Source organism: Geotrypetes seraphini, chromosome 3 (genome assembly GCF_902459505.1).
Source record: "Geotrypetes seraphini chromosome 3, aGeoSer1.1, whole genome shotgun sequence".
NCBI classification, from domain to species: domain Eukaryota; kingdom Metazoa; phylum Chordata; class Amphibia; order Gymnophiona; family Dermophiidae; genus Geotrypetes; species Geotrypetes seraphini.
The window spans coordinates 47,186,152-47,210,238 of record NC_047086.1 but is presented as its reverse complement, the minus strand read 5'-3'; the positions used below and the strand labels follow the sequence as shown (position 1 = coordinate 47,210,238).

Sequence of the window (24,087 nt, the reverse complement as noted above, 5' to 3'; positions counted from 1 at the left end):
TAGTATTTAGAATACTGGGCCATCATGTTGGATAAACAAGCTTTATAAAATCTGTACAAAATTTCAGCCAAAATATGGTACAAGGCTATGTATGTGTTAGTTTAAGCAGTTCAGTTTGTCTTGTAATATTGCTGGAGCTCTGATGTATGTACAAAACTTTTTTTTTTTTTTTTTCTTCTTGTAGTGAACCAGTAGATAGTACCATAATAAAATGGATGAAGGGAAGCCAGTTTGGGCGCCACACCCAGCTGATGGGTTTCAGTTGGGCAATATTGTGGACATTGGTCCCGACACGTTGACTATAGAACCTCTGAATCAAAAAGGCAAGGTGAGTCCCATTATTACTCAATAATACTGTGCATGAAGGCATCCTTTTAACTGTTTGATGCAAAAGATGTGCTCTTTGCTTTAATAAACTGTGCTTGCTGATATTATACAAGGAGCAGGACATCCCGGTTACAAAAATTAAATAACTATTTTCTCTGCTATGTGCTAGACTGTTATTCACTTAGGAAAATTTATTGTTCCTCTGCTCAGGATGAATTTTTTTTTTGTCAGCTTTGCTAGCCAAAACAATTTATTTTAAAATTTATATAAGGGGGGTGGCTCAGCATTCACAGCCTTCGATGATACTGTTGTCCCTTAGTGTTCACGATGCAATTCTTCAGAAGGAGCATTGGGATTTATGTGTTGACCTTGGCACCATTGCTGTTATGGCTAGCTCAGGAGCCGGAGGGCAATGCCTAAGCTCTCCTCTTCGTTCCTAGAGTTGTTTTGGCTCTTATTTGGTTTTCTTTTTTTTTGTAAACAGCTGTCAGAATGGGTTTTAGGAAGATGGTGAAGACCAAATTGTTCGTAGTGCCTTTCTGAGTTGAGATTTTGCATAATGTATTATCTGATTAATAATCACATTTTATGGTACAGTTCTTATAATTAGTTAAAATGTTTGTCCAACATTTATGACTGTGATTATGTAAACCATATAGATAATATATGGTATATAAAATTTTACATAAATAAATACATTTTTGCTAAGAAGGGCAGCATATCAAACTCACAAATATAATCCTAGTGACCCTAGGCAAATATTCTCTAGGCAGTTTAATTCTGGTATTTGTATTCAACTTAAACTCTAATAAGAGTTCAGTATAGGTCATCATAAATTATGGGCTCCTTTTACTAAGCTGTGATAGCGGTTTTAGCGCGTGCTGAATTGCCACGCGCTAGACCTTAATGCCAGCATTGAGCTGGCGTTAGTTCTAGCCATGTAGCGTGGGTTTAGCGCGCGCTAAAATTCTGCTTGCGCTAAAAACGCTATCGCAGCTTAGTAAAAGGAGCCCTATATCATCGTATGCAACATGGAATCGAAACACCTGCGGCCCTAATATATGAAGCTACATTGCCTGCCAATAACCTCAAGGATCAAGTTTAAATTAGGTATCGCTGCCTTTAAGATCCTGATAGTCAATGCCCCTGACTACCTAACAGAGTTGGCCATCCTGCTTCAGGGTGCCTCCAACAGATATTCCACCAGAAATCATTTCCAATTAAAATTCCTAGCATGCAAAAATATAAAGTATACCAGGCAAATTACCTTATCCATCCAATATCAATTGGCAAAATCTGAAACCAACTATTATTCTCACTACGATTTTGTGATTACTACCTCAAGTTCAAAGGACTTCTAAAAGCATTTCTGTACCGAGACAGGGAGCCAACCCTGAAGTAATTGAAATGGGTAATTGTGAAAGCACATTCCTAAACTGTTTAATGCAACTCCCGGGACAAAACAAAGAACCAACAATGACCTACTTGAAACTATATAGTTGAAACTATGACATACTGTATTAATAGTTATACTGATCTTCCTGTACTAGCAACTCGATTGAATGTCCGCGTCAGTCTGCCCATTCTAACTTCCTGGGTAACTAACCCAACCTCTTGTAATGTAATTTGACCTTGTATTGAATAGGTAAAGACAGAATAGAAAACCTGATTAACATATAATATAACATAACATAAAACATACAAAAAGAATCCAGAATAATACAAACAACTTAAAAGCACCTTCAGAATTAAAATAGACATGCATTTAGCCTGTTTTAATTACAGAAGTTCAAATAAGATTTCTTAAATAGTCAAACCTTGTTGTCAAACTTCATGGAGAGATGTTCTCCAGAATAAGTTCCATGGGTAGTTGGTAATAAAATCTCTTAAAAACAGGCTGTTGGCATTTGCTCTGAGTGAGCTAGAAGGAAATAAAGGGTTATTATAGGGGGGGGGGGCAATGTACAAAACTATGCTAAGAAAAAGTGCACTTTATAGTGAACTGTACAGTCATTTTTCCAATGAAGGGAGAATTTACAAAAAGAGTATGGGTAAATGAGTTTTCATATAAGAACATAAGATTTGCCGCTGCTGGATCAGACCAGTGGGCCATCATGCCCAGCAGTCCGCTCATGCAACTGCCCTTAGGTCAAAGACAAGTACCCTATTTGAATCTAGCCTTACTTGCGTACGTTCTGGTTCAGCAGGAACTTATCTAACCTTTTCTTGAATCCCTGGAGGGTGCTTTCCCCTAAAACAGCCTCCGGGAGAGTGTTCCAGACCTCCACCGCTCTCTGGGTAAAGAAGAACTTCCTTACGTTTGTACGGAATCTTTTCCCTTCTAACTTTAGCGCGTGCCCTCTGGTTCTCTGCACCTTGGAGAGGGTGAACAATCATTCTGATAGGCCAGTCATATGAATATAAGAATAGCCATACTGGGTCAGACCTGTGCTCCATCTAGTCCAGTATCCTGTTTCCAACAGTAGGCAATCCAGGTCACAAGTACTTAGCAGAAACTCAAATAGCAAGATTCCATGCTACGATCCCAGGGCTAGTAGTGGCTTTCTCCATGTCTGTCTCAATAGCATACTATGGACATTTTCCTCCAGAAACTTGTCCAAAACTTTTTTAAACCCATCTACATTAACTGGAAACTATTTCCAACATTTTACATCAACTTCATTCAGGACACGACGCACTAAATTTCATAAGAATTGGCCGAGTTCTGTGGAAGATACGACAAAACCTTTTTGTTGTTGTTTTTTTTCAGTTCACAGTGTAAATGTTGCAATCTTTAAATACATTTCTTCCTTCATTATACTATTATTCTGTATGCTGCCTAAACAGCTTGTCAGTTAGACCAGTGGTCTCAAACCCTCTGCAGAGCCACATTTTGGATTTGTAGGTACTTGATGGGCCTCAGAAAAAAATAGTTAATGTCTTATTTAAGAAATGACAATTTTGCATGAGGTAAAAATCTTTATAGTTCATAAATCTTTCCTTGTGGCTAAGTCTTAATAATATTGTAATTTATAGCTAAAGAGACATATGATCAAGAAACTGTTTTATTTTACTTTTGTGATTATGATAAACATACCGAGATCCTCAAAATAGTACTTGGCAGGCCGCATGTGGCCCCCGTGCCGCGAGTTTGAGACCACTGAGTTAGACCATAGTGGGCACGGGCCACTTAATGTAAACTGCTGCTCTGTAGCACAGATGGTGATAAGAGGGAGGCACTTTAAATTTAGTATGCACTAAATCAATTTCATACTTGTTAGTCTATGAAATTGCGTACATTAAACATTAATACATATTAACATATTTGTATTAAAACTAATGTAGAAAACAATTTCCAAAATGTCTGCATTATACTGCAGCAAAGAATCTAAAATAAAATGGGTCAGACTCTTTTAAAACAATAGAAACCTAAGATGATTTCTTTATTATATTTGCTTAGTCATTTCAAAGATGTCTTTAAAATTATATTCAGAATGGGAGTTTGTTTAGGAAAGAACTTGACTGCTTTTTCATCAGGCCTTTGCAAAATGTTAAGTACAGTATTTATGTACCATTGGCCCTGATGGGCATTGTGGCTTATTTTTGCAGTTTTTTTTTGTATATACTATTTGTTATGATTGAATTTGAATTGTGAATGTTTGATATGTGAACCATCTAGACTTGATAGTGCCACATATAAGGTTTAAAAACAAATAAATACGTGGAGGGGCATAATTGAAAGGGACGTCTAAGTCCGTTTGTGTCCACCTCACAAGTCATCCAAAGTAAAAAAAAAAAAACAGCCTAAGACACATTTTTGAAAAATACGTCCAAATTTTTTTTTTGTTTCGAAAATCGTCTAATTATACATCCTGCTGATCTGATTGTCCAAGTCGCTAAAGCGTCCATCTTTATACCACATTTACGTCCAACTTTTCATCCAAGTCTAAAATGCCTAGAGCAAACCCTGTTGGACGTGGGAGGGGTCTGCAAAGTGATTGACTGAACACCCAGACATGGCTCCTAAATAGTGGGGTACCTTACAGGGCACTGCTGTGAACTCACAAAAAGGGTGCCATGTCTTCTCCTCACTACAGCTCCCCACCACCTCCAGAATCCCCTAGACCAGTGGTCTCAAACTCACGGCCCAGGGGCCACATGCGGCCCGCCAGGTATGTTTTGAGGCCCTCGGTATGTTTATCATAATCACAAAAATAAAATAAAACAGTTTCTTGATCATATGTCTCTTTAGCTATAAATGACAATATTATTAATAAGACTTAGCCAAAAGGAAAGATTTATAAACTATGAAGAGTTTTACCTCATTCAAAATTGTCATTTCTTTAATAAGACATTAACTATTTTTTTCTGAGGCCCTCCAAGTACCTACAAATCCAAAATGTGGCCCTGCAAAGGGTTTGAGTTTGAGACCACTGCCCTAGACCCACTTATCTACCACCCCAATAGCCCTTATGGCTGCAGGAGCCACTTATATGCCAGTAAAAAAGGGTTTTGGGGGTGTATAGGGGAGTGCACATGTTTAAGTATCAATGCAGTGATTACAGGGGCTTATGGGCATGGGTCCTCCTCTGCATGAATCCCTAACCCACCCCCAAGACAGCTTAAGCCGCCTCTGTGCTGGACAACTAGGCCTTCCTATGCCAGGCGGTCAAGTAATGATAATCTGGAGGCTGAATTTTATTGATATGATTAATATTTTTATGGGAGTGGGGGGGTCGGTGATCACCGGGGTAGTGTGTGGGGGGTCTGTATTACTTTCGGTTTACATGCTGTACGACTAAGTCTAAGCCGGCCCATGTCCCGCCCTCAACACTCCTCCCGAAACGCCCTGTTTAGCTTTGGTCGTTCAGCAGCACTATGAAGACCTAGGTTGTTTAGAAATACGCCCAAAACCCGTTTTTAGTATTGGCACTTGGACGTATTTGGGAAATGTTCGTCCAAGTGCCGACTTAGGCCGGTTTTTGGACGTTTTTCTCTTTCGATTATGAGCCCCTTATTGTATGATATAAAATCTGCACATAGCATCCTCATTTCACATTTACCTTAGTGTTTTTCTTCCTGGTTTTTGAGCAGACATAGTCAACCATGACTGGATAATTCAATATGTTAAAGAAATATGTATACAATTCAAAAGGATGAGGCATTAGAATTTCTCTTTTTCTGGAATTCCATTGAGCTACGCTAGCACAGTTACAGAATCAAAGTGTGTGGGAGAGAGAATATGCCTGCCTTTCAGTGGTATCCCATTTTGAAAATAAAATGTCAACAGCCCTATTGTGACGCACACAGTGCCAATGCCAAAATGCTAATCTTTAAAGTGGAAGAAAAAAATGATCTGGAAACAATGATTCAGTCAGCTATTAAGAATCAAGTTAAGCCAAGAAAGAAAAGAAATCTCAACATAAAACTCTTGCTCTTCGCAAACCAGAAGTAATTGAATCCCTTTCAGTAAACAGCATTTATTTATTTTAAAAATTTATATACCGTTTAAAACTAAACAGTTTACACAATTTACACACATAATATTTAAAATAGACACATGATGAAAGCAAATACATAATAAAAATAGACAACCTCAGAAAGATACCATAGTTTAGATAATAAAAATCTAATCTAATCTAATCTAATCCTTAGGTTTGTATACCGCATCATCTCCACGTCCGTAGAGCTCAACGCGGTTTACAGTAGGAGAAATAGGAAGGAACTACAACAAAGGGTTAGAGGTAGAAGTGTGAAGAAAATTTAGAGGACTTGGGATGCCAAGATATAAGAGTTTCCTTGATTCCTAAGTTGGAGGGAGACTTACATTTTTTGAGAAAAGCCAGGTTTTCAGATGTTTGCGGAAAACTTGGAGAGAGCTCAAGTTCCGAAGATAATTCATCAACTTTACCAGAAATAGCTAAAAAAAGGCGTCTACAAATAAATGTGCCTTAAGTAGTTTTCTAAATCTGCCCTTTTCACCTGCAATCTGTTACTGTATATAAGGGACTGGATTCTGTAGATTGTGACCAAAGCTGGGCACAAAAAAAGAGTGCTAAGCGTTATTCTATAAGTAGCATCCAAATTTAAGCGCTGTTTATAAAAGAACGCTTAGCGCTAGGATCCACCCAATTTTGGGCACGGACAAAGAATAAAGCAAATATTTGGGGTGTGGTGTGGAATGATAACAGATATATTAGCAGATTCTTTTTTTGTTTTTGTAATTGTTTATTTATGAACAGTGAAGCACAGCACAAAGGGCTCCTTTTACAGTGTCAGGTCAAAAATGCGCCGGGACAAAGGCACGCCCAGACAATTGAGCGCAGTGCGGAGGCGCGCGCCGCTCTAAATTACTGTTTTTAGGGCTCCGATGGGGGGGCGTGGAGGGTGAACCTCCCCACTTTACTTAAGACATTGCGCCGCGTTGTGGGGGCGTTGTGGGGAGGTGTGGGGGGTTGTAACCCCCCACATTTTACTGAAAACTTAACTTTTTCCCTGTTTTTAGGGAAAAAGTTCAGTTTACAGTAAAATGTGGAGGGTTACAACCCCCCAAACCCCCCCTAACGCCGGCGCGATGTCTATTAAGTAAACTGGCAGGGTTCCCCGTCGGAGCCCCTAAAACCCCCCGTCGGAGCCCCTAAAAACTGTAATTTTGTGCGGCGCGCGCCTCCACGCTGCGCTCAATTGTTGGCGCGTGCTTTTGTCTTTCGCGCCGTTGTCTATGAACCCCTTTTACAAAGCCGCGCTAGGGCCTTAACGCGCGGAATAGCGCACGCTAGCCGCTACCGCCTTCTTTTGAGCAGGCAGTAGATTTTCGGCTAGCACGCACTAATCCGGTGCGCAGCTTTGTAAAAGGAGGCCAAATACAACAATCGGGCCACCAATCTACACCGCACAAGTAGAACAACAATGGAGAATCAGAGTACTATACAGGTTCACAAATAAGGATAAAGAACCCCAAGTCCCCCCCTCCCCTCCCCCGAACCAAGGAACAGCAACAAATTGTCCCTCACAATATAACCCCCGTAATATAAACAACATAAACAACAGTAAATCCAGAGACTTCAGTCCCCACTCCACCCGCATAATCCACCCCCCTATAATGTCCCACCAAGCTGGAGACTCCCCTCCACTTCCAAATATCGTCCCCAGAGAGCCTGAAAGGACTGCCACTGACGACCTAGCAAAGCAGTCAGACGATATTGGTGCCATCCCCCCCTAAACGATCCCTCATGTGTTGCAAGGTAGGTGCCACCAGTTGTTTCCAATGTTGGTGGGTCCTTATTGGGACCAGGTGTTTTTGTATATTGGCAAGTTGATCCAGGTCCCTCTGGATAAGAGTGCCATGGTTGCTCTCTTGGGGGTCCAAGTAGACAAATTTATAGCAGATTCTAAGTGTATTTTTTTATTATGTATATGAGAAAAGGGAGGGCTGAAACTTAAAGGAGTTTCTGGTGAGGTGCTGCTGTAATAAAGCTCCCTTCCCACATTAGGCCTTTTAACTCCCTTTGCAGTTATTTATTTCAGTTCAGTTTATTGCCTTATTAATAGATTTACATATTTTAATTAATGGTCAGTAACAAAAACTAATCATAAATTATATCCAATAATCATTAAACTACAAAATAATCCATCATAAATTAAATCTATATATCTTATTGTTTTAGGTTAGGTGCTTTGTGCTGAATTGATGCCACCCTCTCTCGTCCAGTTACTACAGCCCTTGATACCTATTACTACTATTAATTATTCCTATAGTGCTACCAGACACATGCAGCACTGTACAGAGTCACGAAGAAGACAGTCCCTACTTGAAGGAGCTTGCAATCTAAACAGAGAAACAGAATGCCATAGATACTGAGACAGGTCCTTTTTTGCTGGCCTGGGCCCTCTCCTGTTATTGTTTAGACTGCCCCCTCCCCATTACCTCCATCTATGGTTCTGAACAACAGTTCATTTTAAGGGGCCTGTTTCCCCATGACGATTGAGCCTTTAAAAGGCTCTGTTTATTTCCTTAGCAGATAGCCATAGTTCAGACGCAGGTGGCATTCTGCTTTTGCATCCTGCTGCCTTTCTTGATAAAGGCCTGAACAAAAGCAGGAGGCTCCCAAATGTTTACAGTAGCAATGGGTTTGTATGCTGTTGATCAAAGTCCGGTGCTATACGTTTCTTTTCCCTGTTAAGAAGGGCAACTGAGGAACTTCCTTTTTCCTAGTGTTTATTTATTTATTTTTTTGGGGGGTGGGCTGAAGTCTGTGGTTTGTGTGTAGCTGCCTTTGTAGCCAAAATACTGGAATGGAGAGTGTGTGTGTAGTGGGGGGGGGGAGGGGAGTGATCCAGGCTCTTAAAAACAGCATCCTGAAGTTTTAGAAAACAATATTGCCTACTAGTAGTACAATGCTGCAGATGGTAGGATACAGTTGACGTGGAAATGTCTAAAATAAGGAGGAAGGCTTTTCAAATCTGTTGGGTCTCCTTTTTTATTTATTTTTTTAAGTATAGTTTTGTTAAAGTATGCCTTATCCTGTTCAGCTTTGGAAGTGCTTGGCAGTTGCAATTGTTCATCTCCAATGTGCTTTTTTCCTTTCCATGTCCTGAACCATATAATTGGACACTCTCTTGGTTGTTTGCCACAATAAAAGGAATATGTGGGACCATGTGTTCATGACTGAGCTAACTTTCTTTCCAACTCATACTGCAATAAAATTCCACCAGCCTTTATTTATAGCTTCCTAGGTATCTCCCCAGTTTGAAGTTTTTCAAGTTTATTCAAACCCATTGTTTGGATGGCTTACATTCTATAGTTGAAGGAAAATATAGTCGAGGATAGTAAGACAAAGAACAGTGAAATATGGGTTTGAACTAACATCTGTCACATCCTCAATCTATCACTTTCCACTACAGTTGTCCCTGATGTCTTTGAACATGCCATAATTAAACCACTCCTCAAAAAACCTTCATTGGACCTTACGTGCCCTTCCAACTATCACCCCCATCTTCTTCCTCCCCTTCTTAACGAAGCTGCTTCAACTTACTGTTCACCGCCATTGCCTTGACTTTCTGTCATCCCTAGCTATTCTTGACCCTCTCCAATCAGGCTTTTGCCTCCTGCACTCTACGGAAACCACCCTTACTAAAGTCTCCAATGACCTGTTCCTAGCTTGATCCAAAGACCTCTATTCTATCCTCATCCTTTTCGATCTATCTGCTGCTTTTGACACTGTAGACCACCACCTTCTCATTGGTATCTTGTCCTCATTTGGATTTCAGGACTCTGTTCTTTCATGGTTCTCTTTTTATCTCTCATATCACACCTTTAGTGTATGCAGTGGTGGGTCTTCCTTCACTTACTGTCAGGGTATCCAAAGGTCTATCCTGGAACCTTTTCTCTATCTATTCTTATTTTCTTGGTGCTCTGATCTCCTCCCATGGTTTTCAATATCACCTCTATGCCGACGACTCACAGATCTACCTCTCTACACCAGAAATCTCTACAGGAATCCAGGCCTGAGTATCAGCCTGCCTGTCTGACAATGCTGCCTGATGTCCCACTGCCACTTAAAACTGAACATGACCAAGATTGAGCTACTTATCTTTCCACCTAAAGCTACCCTTCTCTTCCCCCATTCTCTGTCTCAGTGGATAACACTCTCATATCAACTTGCAATCTCAGGGTCATCTTTGACTCCTCTCTCTTTCTCTGCACAAATCCAACAGACCATCGTTTCTTTTTCTATATCTCCCAAATTCATCCCTTCCTCTGAGCACACTACCAAAACCCTTATCAAACTCTTACCACCTCTCGCCTAGATTACAGCAACTTTTTTATTGCAGGTTTTCCACGTAATCATCTTTCTCCCCTTCAATCTGTTCATAATTCTGCCAATTCCAGACTATGTTTATTCTCTCTTGCTGTATCATACACCTGGAACAGACTGCCTGAGTCAGTATGTCAGGCTCCAACCTTAGCAGTATTCATATCCAGGCTAAAAGCCCACTTCTTCAAGATTGCTTTTAACTCCTAACCCCAATTCATTTATTAAGTACCTATGCCTGAGAAACTCCCTAACCCCCTACTTGTCCTGTTTGTTTGATTAGATAGTCTTTGCTCAGTAGAGCTTACAGTGTCTTGAATGTTTTAATGTATAGCACTGTGTACGTCTAACAGCACTATAGAAATAAGTACTACTAATAGGAAAGTGTGTGTGTGGGAAATACACACCAGGGAGCACTGTTCTTCTAAGCTAAGCATGAGAAGCTCCTGAGAAAATTAAAGAGTCATGGGATTGGTTGTAAAATTCAGTTGTGGATAAGGAATTGGTTATCGGATACAAAACAGAGGGTAGGGTTAAATGGTCATTTTTCTCAATGGAGGAGAGTATACAGTGGAGTGCCACAGGGATCTGTTCTGGGACTGGTGCAATTTAACTTATTTATAAATGATCTGGAAATTGGAACGCCTGGTGATGTAATTAAATTTGCAGATGACACTGAACTGTTCAAAGTTGTTAAAACGCATGCGGATTGTGAAAAATTGCAGACAGGAAATTGGGCATCCAAGTGGAAGATGAAATTTAATGTAGACAAATGCAAAGTGATGCACATTGGGAAGAATAACCCAAATCACAGTTACCAGATGTTAAAAATTATTAAAAAGGGATGGTTAACAAGACTAAGAATGTTATAATGCCCCTGTATCGCCCCATGGTGCGACTTCATCTGGAGTATTGCATTCAATTCTGGTCTCCTTATCTCAAGAAAGATATAGCAGCGCTAGAAAAGGTTCAAAGAAGAGCAACCAAGATTAAGGGGATGGAAATCCTCTTGTATGAGGAAAAACTAAAAAGGTTAGGGCTCTTCAGCTTGGAAAAGAGACGGCTGAATGGAGATATGATAAAAGTGTACAAAATCTTGAGTGGAGTAGAATGGGTACAAAAATTACAAACACTAGGGGGACACTCGATGAAGTTACAGTAAAATGCCTTAAAAACCAATAGGAGGAAATATTTTTTGCACTCAGAGAATAGTTAAGCTCTGGAACACATTGCCAGAGGTTATGGTAAGAGCTGATAGCGTAGCTGGTTTTAAGAAAAGTTTGGACAATTTCCAGGAGGAAAAGTCCATACGTCTGTTATTGAGAAAGGGGGGAGGCCACTGCTTGTCCTGGATCGGTTGCATGGAATATTGCTACTCCTTGGATTTTGGCCAGGTACTAGGGACCTGGATTGGCCACCGTGAGAATGGATTACTGGGCTTGATGGACGATTGGTCTGACCCAGTAAGGCTATTCTAATGTACTACTATTTATCATTTCTATAGTGCTACTAGACATGAACAGTGCTGTACATCAAAATATAGAAGAGTCAGTCCCTGCTCAAAAGAGCTTACAATCTAGTCTAGACAGACAAACTGGACAAGAAGATGCATCAATAAACAGCGTTCAGGTGAGGGAATTAGAGAGAGAATGATGTGATATTGGTGCTTAGAAGGTGGGAATTGAAAGCCTCTTCAAAGAAGTGGACTTTGAGTTTGGATTTGAAAACTGCCAGAGACAGAGCTTGACGTACCAATTCAAGGCAGTTTGTTCTAGGTATACGGTACAGCAAAGTAGAAGGATGGAGTCTAGAGTTGGCCCAGTTCACTACTCCTCATACCGCTCAGTAAAGACCAAATTCCCAACATTCACACACCATATACCATATGACTATCAGGAGGCGGGTCCACTCCCAATCCCAACTCTACCACCCCCCACGGATCAACCAAGCCCCACACGAAAAAACAACGTTCACTAAAAAAGCTAGCCTATTCCCATTTCTTCTCCCCAGACCATGTTAGCTACCAGAACCTACAAGGTTTCTACCTAAACATAAGATCCATGAGGAACAAATCTATACTGATCAAAGATTGGCTGAATGAAATTAACCCTGACTTTGTTCTACTTACAGAAACATGGTTGCTATCAGACAACGATATAATTATCCAAGACTGTCTTCCCTCTGGCTTCAAGATTCTATCTCTAGTCAGAACCTGGGAAAGGGGGGAGGATTAGCAATAATTTTCAGACTACCTAAACTGTTCCGTACTTAACTCCAAATCTTCTCCCAACTTAGAAATATTATCACTCTCATTAACTTCAAAGTCCCTAACCGCCACTCTTACAACTACTTTATTTTATGTTCCACCAAAAAAATGGAATCTAGCCAAAGAGGACTTTGCCGAATTTTTACTAACTAACTCATTATCAAGCCCATACAACTTATGTGGGGATATCAACATTCACCTCGAGCAAATAGACCAACCAGAAATATTGGATTTTTGGTTGCTTATTTCCCAACTAGGCTACTTCAAACCCTCTCCAGTCACAATCCATCAAAGAGGTCATCAGTTAGACTTGGTTACATTCTCTTCCAAAGAACCAACCAACCCCAAATTCTATTGGAAGCAAGATAACTGGACAGACTCTCTGTGGTCTGATCACAGACTATGTAATTTTACTATTGATTGCCAACTAAAAACCACCAAATCAACAAACAAAAACAACAAAACAAGAAATAATAAAGTTCACACTACTAGAGGCAAGATTGACCCAGTTGAATTCTGGTCCCACTATGATATCATCTCAAAACAAAACGAAGAAACCGATCAACTTATGACCTCCTGGATTAAAGATAGCATAAACATTCTAAATGAAATAGCCCCCATTAAAACCCGCAGAATAAGAACTAAAAACCTAGAGGGATGGTTTGATTCAGAGCTGCTAATGATAAAGAGGGACTTAAGAAAATCAGAAAGACAATGGATTAAATCTGGAACTCAGGAGCACAGAGTTGCTTGGAGATCAAAATTAAAAAACCTCACCAAGGAAAAACACAAAAATTTCTATGCCCAAAAAATTGGAAATGTTTCAATTAACAGTAGAAGCCTTTTTAAATTGGTCAACGACCTCTACAACCTTGAAACACTCACTAACACCCACGAAGAATCTACCTTAACCGCAAACACCTTAGCAGATTTCTTTAACTCTAAGACACAAAAATTAAGATCATCTATAACTGCCCCGGCCAAACCCCACTGGTGCTATCCAATTCTCCTAGACGCCAACATGTCCAAATCTGACCTAGAGTCCAGAGCTGATCTGAATTGGAACCATTTTACAACCATTGATTGGCAAACTTTTAGCAAATACTACAATAAATATACCAACTCTTACTGCAGAATGGACACTTGCCCCCCAAATGTCATGAAAACTGCCCCGATCAACTTCAAAGCCAAACTGTTAGCATGGGTAAACTTTTTACTATCCACAGGAAAATTCCCAGTAGAACAAGGCCATATCATGATATCTCCATTTATAAAAAACGCAAAAGAACCATCTAATGTCCCATCTAATTACAGACCTATCACTAGCATCCCGCTAGACACCAAAATAGCAGAAGGGGTGGTGAATGCTGAACTCTCCACATACCTGGAAAAATTCAGTATCTTACATGACAACCAATTGGGCTTTAATGCAGGCCACAGCACCGAAACCATTATAGCCTCACTGCTCGACCACCTGCACTCACTCTTTAGCCAGGGCTCTAGCGCCCTGATCTTGCAACTTGACCTGAGTAGTGCATTCGACCTGGTTGACCACACTATTCTCCTGGACTTCCTGGCAAACATTGGCATCTCAGGCCAGGTTCTCAACTGGTTCCGCAGGTTCCTGGGAAATAGATCATACAGGGTGTTTAAGGACGACTCTTTCTCCTATAGCTGGGATAACTCTTGTGGGGTTCCACAGGGCTCCCCCCCCCGTCCCCCCCCCTGTTTAATATCTATCTCGTCTCCTTGGGAAACCGCCTGCAAAGTTTAAAGCTCAAATTCTTCATCTACGCAGACGATATCACTATAGTCATCCCGCTAACCAGTTTTACACCAGAGTTGCTAAACTCTCTATCAAGCACACTAAATCAGATAGAACTCTGGATGATATCTTATAGATTAAAATTAAACTCCGAAAAAACTAAATTCTTCCTAGCAACACCCAATGACAAAATCAAGGACACCACAATTCAAGTGAATGGATCGGATTTTCCCCTAGAACAAACCTTAAAAGTACTGGGAGTCACTTTAGACAAACATCTTACCCTGGAGAAACACACCAATCTAATATTTAAGAAAAGCATCTCGGTGCTCTGGAAACTCCGCACCATAAAAAAATACTTCGACGAGACCTCATTTCGTTTGTTAGCACAATCCTCCATTCTCAGCATCCTGGACTACTGCAACATCATCTACCTAGGCTCCGTGAAGAAAACCATCAGAAGACTGAAATTGATTCAGAACACCGCCGTCCGCCTCATTTTTGGCCTGAACAAATGGGAACACGTCACCCCCTTCTACCATAAATTGCACTGGCTACCATTTGAATCCAGAGTCCTGTTCAAGTTCTCATGCTTCTGCTACAAAACAGTTGTTGGAATATCACCAAAATACCTCAACCCACACTTCAATTTAAACTACAACAATAAGAGCTCCCGCAGAATTCACCTGTTCGCCTTCCCTCCACTAAAATTATGCCATTTCAAAAGGTTCCTTGACAAAACCTTCTTCTAGGCGGCTAAACTGAACCCATGGCTAGCCCAAATTGTGCTCGATGCCTCCACCTACCTTGACTTCAGAAAACAACTCAAAACACACTTATTCCACAGACTGAACTCTTAATACACTTGACTTCTACTTCTTTCATCACCACCCACTAATGGCCAGGAATTTCCTCCTACTCCTTTTTATTGTACTTTCCTAACCTGTTAATTTCAATGACTTCATTGTTTGTAACTCTGATTAACTGATGTGAACCGCCTAGAACTCCCTGGGTAAGGCGGTATACAAAAATAAAATTATTATTATTATTATAGAGGAGAAGGGTTCAGATAAGAGAGACTTATCCGATGAGCACAGTGTCTGGGAGGGGGAGTGTGAGGAGAGATACTGAGGAGCTGCTGAATGAATACACTTGAGGAGAGGGGTAACATGGGCATAGAGACACTGGCAGAATATGAGGTGTGCAGCAGAATTCTGAACAGATTAAAGGGGAGAGAAATGGTTTAGTGGAAGGCTAGTAAGAAACATGTTGCAGTAGTCCTAGATGAGAGGTGAAAAGGATATGGATGAGGGTTTTGGCAGTGAAATCAGAAAGGAAGGTTCTGATTTTAGAGATATTGTAGAGGAAAAAAAAAGTTTTGGGCAGTCTGTTGGGTATATGAAGAGAAGGAGAGAGATGAGTCAAAGATTACCCTAAGGTTGCGAGCTGACGAGACAGGGAGGATTTTTTTTTTTTTGGGGGGTGGGGACTGTTCACAGAAATAGAGAACTGGGGAAGAGAAAAGATGGGTTTAGGTGAAAAGATAAGGAACTCGGTCTTTGCCTTGTTTAATTTTAGATGGCTGCAAGATATCCAGGTAGCAATGTCAGACAAGCACATTGAAAGCCAGGACTAATTGTCTATTTTCAGGTTTAGAGAGAGAGATCTGCGTGTCATTGACTTAGAGGTGATACTGAAAGCTATGGGAAGAGATTAAAGCACCAAGGGAAGCAGTGTAGATGGAAAAAAAGAAGTGCTCCCAGGATAGAGCCCTGACCAACAGCAGGATGGCGGAGGAGGAGAATTCATTACAGCATATGTTAAAGGTGCGATGGGAAAGATAGGAAGAAAACCATTTGATAACAGAGCCCTGAAATCCAAGCGAGGACAGCGTATTGATGAGTAGGTGATGATTTACCATATCAAAAACTGCAGATAAATCAAGAAGGATGAGGACAGAGTAGAGGTCTTTGGATTTGGTCAGGAGTAGGTCATGGGAGCCTTTCGTAAGGGCAGTTTCTGTAGAATGAAGAGGGCAAAAGCCAGATTGAAGTGGGTTAAGGATAGCTTGAGATGAAAGAAAGTCAAGACAATGGTGGTGAACAGCATGTTCAAATAGCTTGGATAAGAAGGTGAGGAGGGAGACAGGATGATAGTTGTAAGGGCATGTGGGGTTCAGCGAGGGTTTTTTTGAGGAGTGCTGTAACAATGACATATTTGAAGGCATTGGGCACAGTAGTGGTGGAGAGTGTTAGTTGAGGCAGAAGTTGAAGCAGGGGAGCAGCTTAGGAGACAGAAGCTGCGAGAGGAGCGGAGAGGAGGTAAAGGGAAGGCAGAGGAGAGTCGGGAAGCAAGGGGTAGCGGCGAGAGGTAGCTCCGCCCACCCCCACCGCGTCAGAGCAACCTAGCCCGGACTCCCCCCTGAAAAGGAGGGGAGCCAATGGCGCGCAGCCGTTAGCGAGCGCGCCTTTACGAAGGAGCCGTTGCGAAGGAGCCAGGAAGCTAGGAGCCAAAAGAGAGACCCTAAAACTAGCTGCACTCCAGGACACCACTTCCAGACAAGGAAGGGCTACAGAAAGAAGGACAGAAAAATGGAGGCAGCAGAAACCCAGCGTAGCTTCCCAGTTTACTGCACCGGATGTCATATGTACGACTGCCTCCCGTCCGGAAGGCAGGCGTACATGTGCGGCCGGTGTCTGGAACTGGGGAGCCTGAAGAAGGAGGTTGAGAGACTTCAGATCAAGGTCCAGGAGTTGGAGGGCCTGCGCACCTCAGAAGAATCGTGCTGGGCAGCTGAGGATTCCACCAGAGAGAACCACTTCCAGGAGCAAGTTAGGGAACTCGAGAAATTCATCGAGGAGGCCTGCAGGATGGTGGAGGTACAGGATCACCAGCAATATAGACAGGAACCAACAGATGGAAGACAGGAATCAACCGATGGAGTACTGAACCCACCAGGCGCCGAGGGAGAACGACCCTGCGGAGGTATCGAGCAGTCTGAGGAGGCTGAGACCCACCAGAGCCCAGAGGGATCAGCTGCGGATCGCACCGAGGACACAGATTGGAGACCAAAAAGGAAGCTGAAGAAGAAGTGGAAATCTGCGATCGTGGTGGGATACTCGATCCTGAGAGAAGTGGACAGTCATATAGCAGGAGGGAGAGAAGACCGGCTGGTGACATGTCTCCCGGGGGCAAGAACGAAGGACATCACTGACAGAATAGAGAGGATCCTGGAAGGAACTGAGACGGAGGAGACAGCGGTGATAATCCACATTGGAACCAACGATGTCAGCAGAAGAAATTACAACAGGACTGCACTAACTGAGCAGTTCAAGACCCTGGGGAGGATACTGAAGCGGAGGACAAGGAAGATAGCTTTTTCTGAGATCCTGCCAGTACCGAGGGCGGATGCGAGGAGGCAGACCGAGCTGCAAGAAATGAATGGATGGCTGAGGAGATGGTGCGAGGAGGAAGGTTTCCACTTTGTAAGGAACTGGACAACTTTTTTGGGGAAGAACAAGCTCTTCGGGAAGGACGGACTGCACCTGAGCAAGGCGGGAACAAGAATGCTGGCGAACAACGTGAAGACTGCGATAGACAAGGCTTTAAACTGAGGAGAAGGGGAAAGCCGACAGTCGATCCAACAACGACACATCGGACTAGAGTATCGAACAAAGATACTGAGTGGGAAAACTATAGAGGAGGACTTAAGGATGGAATACAGTGGTCCAAGAAACAACTGGAACTGGAGAGCATAAAGAAGAGCAAACAGCAGGAGCTAAAGGGGCATGTAAAAGTGGGGAAGCTGGCTGAGGATAAAGGGGACACAACACAGAAGGAGGAAGAACAAAACGAAACTCGAGAGCTGGCAGCCCTAGAGGGGGTCAGCGGGAGCAACAAACCACAAGAGAAACCAGCAAGGAAAACGAACAACCGGGACTATAACTGCTTATACACAAACGCAAGGAGCCTGAGAGCCAAAATGGGAGAACTGGAAGTCATAGCCAACAAGGAGGACCTAGACATAATTGGAGTCACAGAGACATGGTGGTCCGAGGAAAACAAATGCGATGTGGTCCTACCGGGGTACAAACTCTATAGGAGGGACAGGACGTACAAAAAGGGTGGAGGACTAGCGTTATATATAAAAGACTACATTCACTCGACCAGGATGGAAACAGCAGTAAGGGCGGACTTTTTGGAATCACTTTGGGTTAAGTTACCAGGAAGAAATGAGGCTGACATTAAACTGGGACTGTACTATCGCCCACCGGGACAGCCGGAAGCCAATGACCAAGATCTGGAGGCTGAATTAAGGCAGGAATGCAAAGGAGGAAATGTGGTAGTGATGGGGGATTTCAACTACCCTGGGATAGACTGGAGTATTGGACACTCCAACTGCGTGAGAGAAACAAAATTCCTGGAGGCTGTGAGGGACTGTTTCATGGAACAGTTGGTCAAGGACCCAACGCGAGGAGATGCCACTCTCGACCTAATCCTCAACGGGCTAGGGGGACCCGCAAAGGAGGTAGCAGTAATAGCACCACTGGGAAACAGCGATCACAATATGATCCAGTACAAACTAGAAGCAGGAACATCAAAGGTGAAGAGAACCACATCGACAGCGCTAAACTTCAGAAAAGGGAATTATGACGCTATGAGAAAGATGGTTGGAAAGAAACTCAGAAGCAGCTCAGGGAAAATGGAGACCGTAGAGAAAGCCTGGTCCCTACTCAAGGACACGATGCACAAAGCACAAAACCTGTACGTCCCCAGGTTTAGGAAAGGGTGCAAAAAGAATCGAGCAAAAAACCCGGTGTGGATAACAAATGCAGTGAAAGAGGTGATAAGGGACAAGAAAATATCGTTCAAAAATTGGAAAAGGGACCAAACTGAGGAAAACCAGAAGGAACACAAAAAACAACAAAAGGAATGTCACCGGGTGGTTAAGGAAGCAAAAAAAGAATACGAAGAGAGACTGGCTAGGGAAGCGGGAAACTTCAAACCATTCTTCAAGTACGTGAAGGGGAAGCAACCGGCAAGGGAGGAAGTGGGACCTTTGGATGATGGAAATAAGAAGGGAGTGGTGAGAGAGGGAAAAGAGGTAGCCGACAGGTTAAACAAATTCTTCTCGTCGGTCTTCACAAGCGAGGATACATCCAATGTTCCAGAACCCAAGGAAATCATAAGTGGGGGTCAGGACGAAAAGCTAGAGCAAATAGAGGTAAGCCAAGAGGATATCCTCCGACAGATAGACAAGTTAAAGAGTGACAAATCACCAGGCCCAGACGGAATCCACCCAAGGGTACTAAAAGAACTGAGAAATGAAATAGCGGTTACACTCCAGCAAATCTATAACCTATCCTTAAAAACTGGGGAGATCCCGGAGGACTGCAAAATAGCGAATGTCACACCTATCTTCAAAAAGGGATCTAGGGGAGACCCGGGAAACTACAGGCCAGTGAGCTTGACATTGGTTCCGGGAAAGATGATGGAATCACTGGTCAAGGATAGCATCTGCGAGCACATGGAAAGCAATGGACAGCTGAGGGTGAGCCAGCACGGCTTCAGCAAGGGAAGGTCGTGCCTTACGAACTTACTGCACTTCTTCGAAGGGATAAACAGCCAGATGGACAAAGGGGAATCCATTGACATCATTTACCTTGACTTCCAAAAAGCCTTCGACAAGGTACCCCATGAACGGCTGCTTAAAAAGTTGTGGAACCACGGGGTGGAAGGGGATGTCTACCGATGGATTAAACACTGGTTGGAGGGCAGGAAACAGAGGGTTGGAGTAAAGGGCCAATACTCCGACTGGCGGAGGGTCACGAGCGGAGTTCCGCAGGGGTCGGTGCTGGGACCGCTCCTGTTCAATATATTTATAAACGACCTGGAGACGGGGACAAATTGTGAGGTTATAAAATTTGCAGATGACACCAAACTCTGCAGCAGTGTTAGAACCACGGAAGACTGTGAGAACCTCCAAAAGGACCTAACGAAACTGGAAAAATGGGCAAAAAAGTGGCAAATGAGCTTTAACGTAGAGAAATGCAAGGTCATGCATGTAGGGAAAAAGAACCCAATCTTCAGCTACAAAATGGGGGGATCATTGCTGGGAGTAAGTAACCTTGAAAGAGACCTGGGTGTGTTGGTGGATACAACACTGAAGGCATCGGCACAATGTGCGGCGGCCTCAAAGAAAGCGAACAGAATGTTAGGTATCATCAAAAAGGGTATCACGACCAGGACGAAGGAAGTCATCATGCCATTGTATCGTGCAATGGTGCGCCCCCATCTGGAGTACTGTGTCCAGTACTGGTCGCCGTACCTCAAGAAGGACATGGCAGTACTTGAGGGAGTCCAGAGAAGAGCAACTAAATTGGTAAGAGGTATGGAAAACCTTTCATACACTGATAGGTTAGATAAGCTGGGGCTTTTCTCCCTGGAAAAGCGGAGACTTGGAGGAGACATGATAGAAACCTTTAAAATCCTGAAAGGCATAGAGAAGGTAGACAGAGACAGATTCTTCAGACTGAGGGGAGCCACAAATACAAGGAGGCACTCGGAGAAATTGAAAGGGGACAGGTTTAGAACAAATGCTAGGAAGTTCTTCTTTACTCAGAGGGTGGTGGACACATGGAACGCGCTCCCGGAGGCTGTGGTAGGGCAGGGTACGCTACAGGGGTTCAAAGAAGGTTTGGATAAATACCTACAGGATAAGGGGATTGAGGGGTACAGATAAACATAGAGATAGATACAGGAAAGACAGGGTCACTTAACAGGTCATGGACCTGATGGGCCGCTGCGGGTGCGGGCTGCTGGGCGCGATGGACCTCTGGTCTGACCCGGCAGAGGCAACTCTTATGTTCTTATGTTCTTATGATATGGCAGATAGAGAGGATGATAGTAGGAGAGATAATGGTAAGTAGATGAGTGGGGATGGGATCAGAGGAGCAGGTGGTGAGTTTGGAGGAAGAAAGAAAATGTGCAGTTTCCTCCTCAGTAATTTTAGGAAAGGAAGATAAGATGGCAAGGGATGAGGGGGGGGGGGGGAGATTGGTAGAGAGGGTTAGAGGAGGTTGTTAGTTGAGAACTCGAGGTTAATTTGTGAACCTTTGAGTTATCTACCTACAGTCCTGACTGTTGGGGTGGGGGTGTGCTCTTTCACAATCACATTTTCAGTCGAGAGGGAGAGGTAAGCTCTTCTGGACTACAGGTAACCTGCCTGCCCCTAGAGATTGAAAACACAATATTGAATCATTACCCCCTACTGGCAGCACTGCAGTTGGAGGACTCTCACACGACTCAGAGGGAACAGTGCCAGGAAGGAAAATGTTTAGTCGAGCTAGCTGTCGACACTCCCATAGCAGAAACTAGAGGCTGGTTTTGGCCATAGGCAATGGAAAAAAAGAAATCTTTTTAAGTCCGATTTTAAATTGCTGAAGAGAGGAAGATGGTCTTCTAAGTTGCTAGCTGAGCTTCTGCCTCCTCTTCTTAGTACAATACCTCTGAATAAGACACATAATCTGCAGCTCCTTGTACTATAGACAGTACAAGTGTTTCTTTAACCAGTTAACAGGTATGTAACTGCTATATATATTTTTTTTACACCATATGCTACCTATTTAAGACGTTTTATTGTGTATTGGGGTGACATTGTAAGTAGCATAGTAGCCGTGCCGCCGGACCAATCAGCAAGCAAGGCTTTCATCTGTGTAGTGCAGAGCTCACTGCTCAGCATGGCTATTTCCCGCCGCGACGCCGGACTTGTAAGCTGCACGCCTGAAAAAGAAATCATCCTGGCCGGGGTCGGTGTCATACTCCGGAGATCTACAGCCTTCCTATCTCCCTCTCCCTTCTACCTGCTTCCGGCCACATCCCCTGATCCGCGGCTCTCTTCGGCAACTCAGCAGCAGCGATCGACACAAGCTTCTGACGTCGGGGCCTACCCTCTGCGAGTCCCGCTTGTTTCAACTTCCTTTTTCCACAAAGGCGGGACTCGTAGAGGGAAGGCCTCGATGTCGGCAGCTTGTCTTGATCACCGCTGCTGACTAGTTGCTGAAGAGAGCCGCGGAGCAGGGGGGGTGTTGCCAGGTGCAGGTAGAAGGGAGAGGGCCAGATGCAGGACTCGTGGGTGAGGGAGGAGAAGAGAGAGAGAAAGAGAGAGGGGAGGGAAACAAAAGGAAATATTTCATACTGGGCTGGGCCGGAGTGGAGGGAGGGTGGAAAGATTCTAGCTACAGGGTGCAGTAACAAAGGAAAAGGGGGGGAAAGCTGAAAATGGAGATAGTGACACAAAGAAGAGAAAGGGTAAGCAGGACCTACTGAATAAGGATAGAGATACAGAGGGGACATGAAGAGGAGGTGAAATAGAGACATAGAAGTAATGCTGAAAAAGTGGGGGGGGGATAAAGACATTGAAAGGGCAAATGGTGAACATGGGGTAAAGACAAGGACAGAGACAAATGAAGATTCTGAAAAAGTGGTGAGATAGGGATATAGGTGAGATGGACACAAAGAAGGGTGATGCTGGAAAATAGGTGGAATGGTAATTCTGACAAACACAGAAAGGAAATGCTGGATCAAGAAGAGATGGGGCTCAGGCTGGATGGAATGAGGAGAAATGCCTTGATGGCCCGGAACTTCCTCTCCTACGTCAGAATTGACGTCAGGGAGCGGAATGCTGGTCAGCGCGACGCTTCTGCAGGGAAAGCTTGGGACGGCGGTGGCTTGGGGGCTATTCCCCGATGGCGGTGGCAGCAAACCGAGTGGCTTGGGGGAGGGCACGGAGAAAGAAAGAAAGGGGGCAGACAGAGACAGAAAGAAGGGGGAACAGGGAGACAGAAAGAAAAAGTTGGGGGAGAGAATGAGGTCTGGAGGAGAGGAAACATACAGGAGGCTGAAAGAAAGGAAGAAAGATTGGATGCACAGTCAGAAGAAGAAAGTGCAACCAGAGACTCATGAAATCACCAAACAGCAAAGGTAGGAAAAATGATTTTATTTTCAATTTAGTGATCCTGTATATAGCATTAAGATAAGAAACAATATATGCAGTGTTAGATTTGTTTTATAATGGTTTTGCGGCTCCAAGTTTTTTTTTCTTTTCGAAAACGGGTCCAAGTGGCTCTTTGTCTTAAAGGTTGCAGACCCCTGACCTAGGGTGAATTTCTTCAAAAAGGCAGTAAATAAATCCTAATAAATAGAAAATTGAATAAATAAATAAGTAAATTTACCCAATTCTAGTAGGGACATTTTTAGCCAGCTCTGGTTTTCAGCTTACATCTCTAGTACATTTGAGTTTTTGTTGTTTTGTATTCTCCCTGTGGCTTAGCCATGGGTGGACCTGGTTGTGACACAAATCGTTAATGTAGCTGGCAGGGATTCCCTGGCTCCGCCAACTGCCAAGAGTTTTTTTTCTAGCATTCAAAATCTGTTTTATCACAGAACTTTTGAAAGTCTTATTGCTATCTGGTATCACAAAATATTCAGAAACTGTTATTGTATAAGAAAGAGTGATATGTTAAATAAACATAAACCATACTCTCCTTTCTAATTTTAATTTTCCTACACAAGTAATTATTTTGTCATTTTATTCTGTTTAAGCAGACTTTTTTTGCTGCCATCAATCAAGTTTTTCCTGCAGAAGACGATACTACAAAGCACGTGGAAGATAACTGTAAGTGAGAAACATTTAAACTGGCCATGGTTCAGAATTGATGAATGGGGGGGGGGGGGGGGGGAGAGGAGAGGGGAGCTAGCCATCTTTCAAGAGACTTCATACAAAAAAATCTCACTTTTCTAACCTGCAGCACAGTTCTTTGTGAATTTTCTTCCACAAACCTCTAGGAATCACTGTCGCCCCACAGTATCCCCAAGGAATACTGGAAAAACAAACCTACTTAACCCAGATGCGA

General features: G+C 43.0%; 1 protein-coding gene across 11 annotated transcripts in view; it reads left to right on the top strand.

Annotated features, from left to right (window-relative positions):
• The window catches only part of MYO6 (myosin VI), a 426,976-nt gene that overhangs the window by 93,493 nt on the left and 309,396 nt on the right, over nucleotides 1-24,087 (top strand). For 10 of the 11 annotated variants that reach the window (XM_033936483.1, XM_033936482.1, XM_033936481.1 and 7 more), the window contains exons 2-3: nucleotides 185-328; nucleotides 23,780-23,849. In XM_033936483.1, coding sequence (XP_033792374.1) covers nucleotides 212-328; nucleotides 23,780-23,849 — 187 coding nt within the window. In that variant the 5' untranslated portion in view covers nucleotides 185-211. Of the gene's footprint in view, nucleotides 1-184; nucleotides 329-23,779; nucleotides 23,850-24,087 lie in introns of those variants that run through there. The other variant, XM_033936484.1, reaches the window with a different exon arrangement.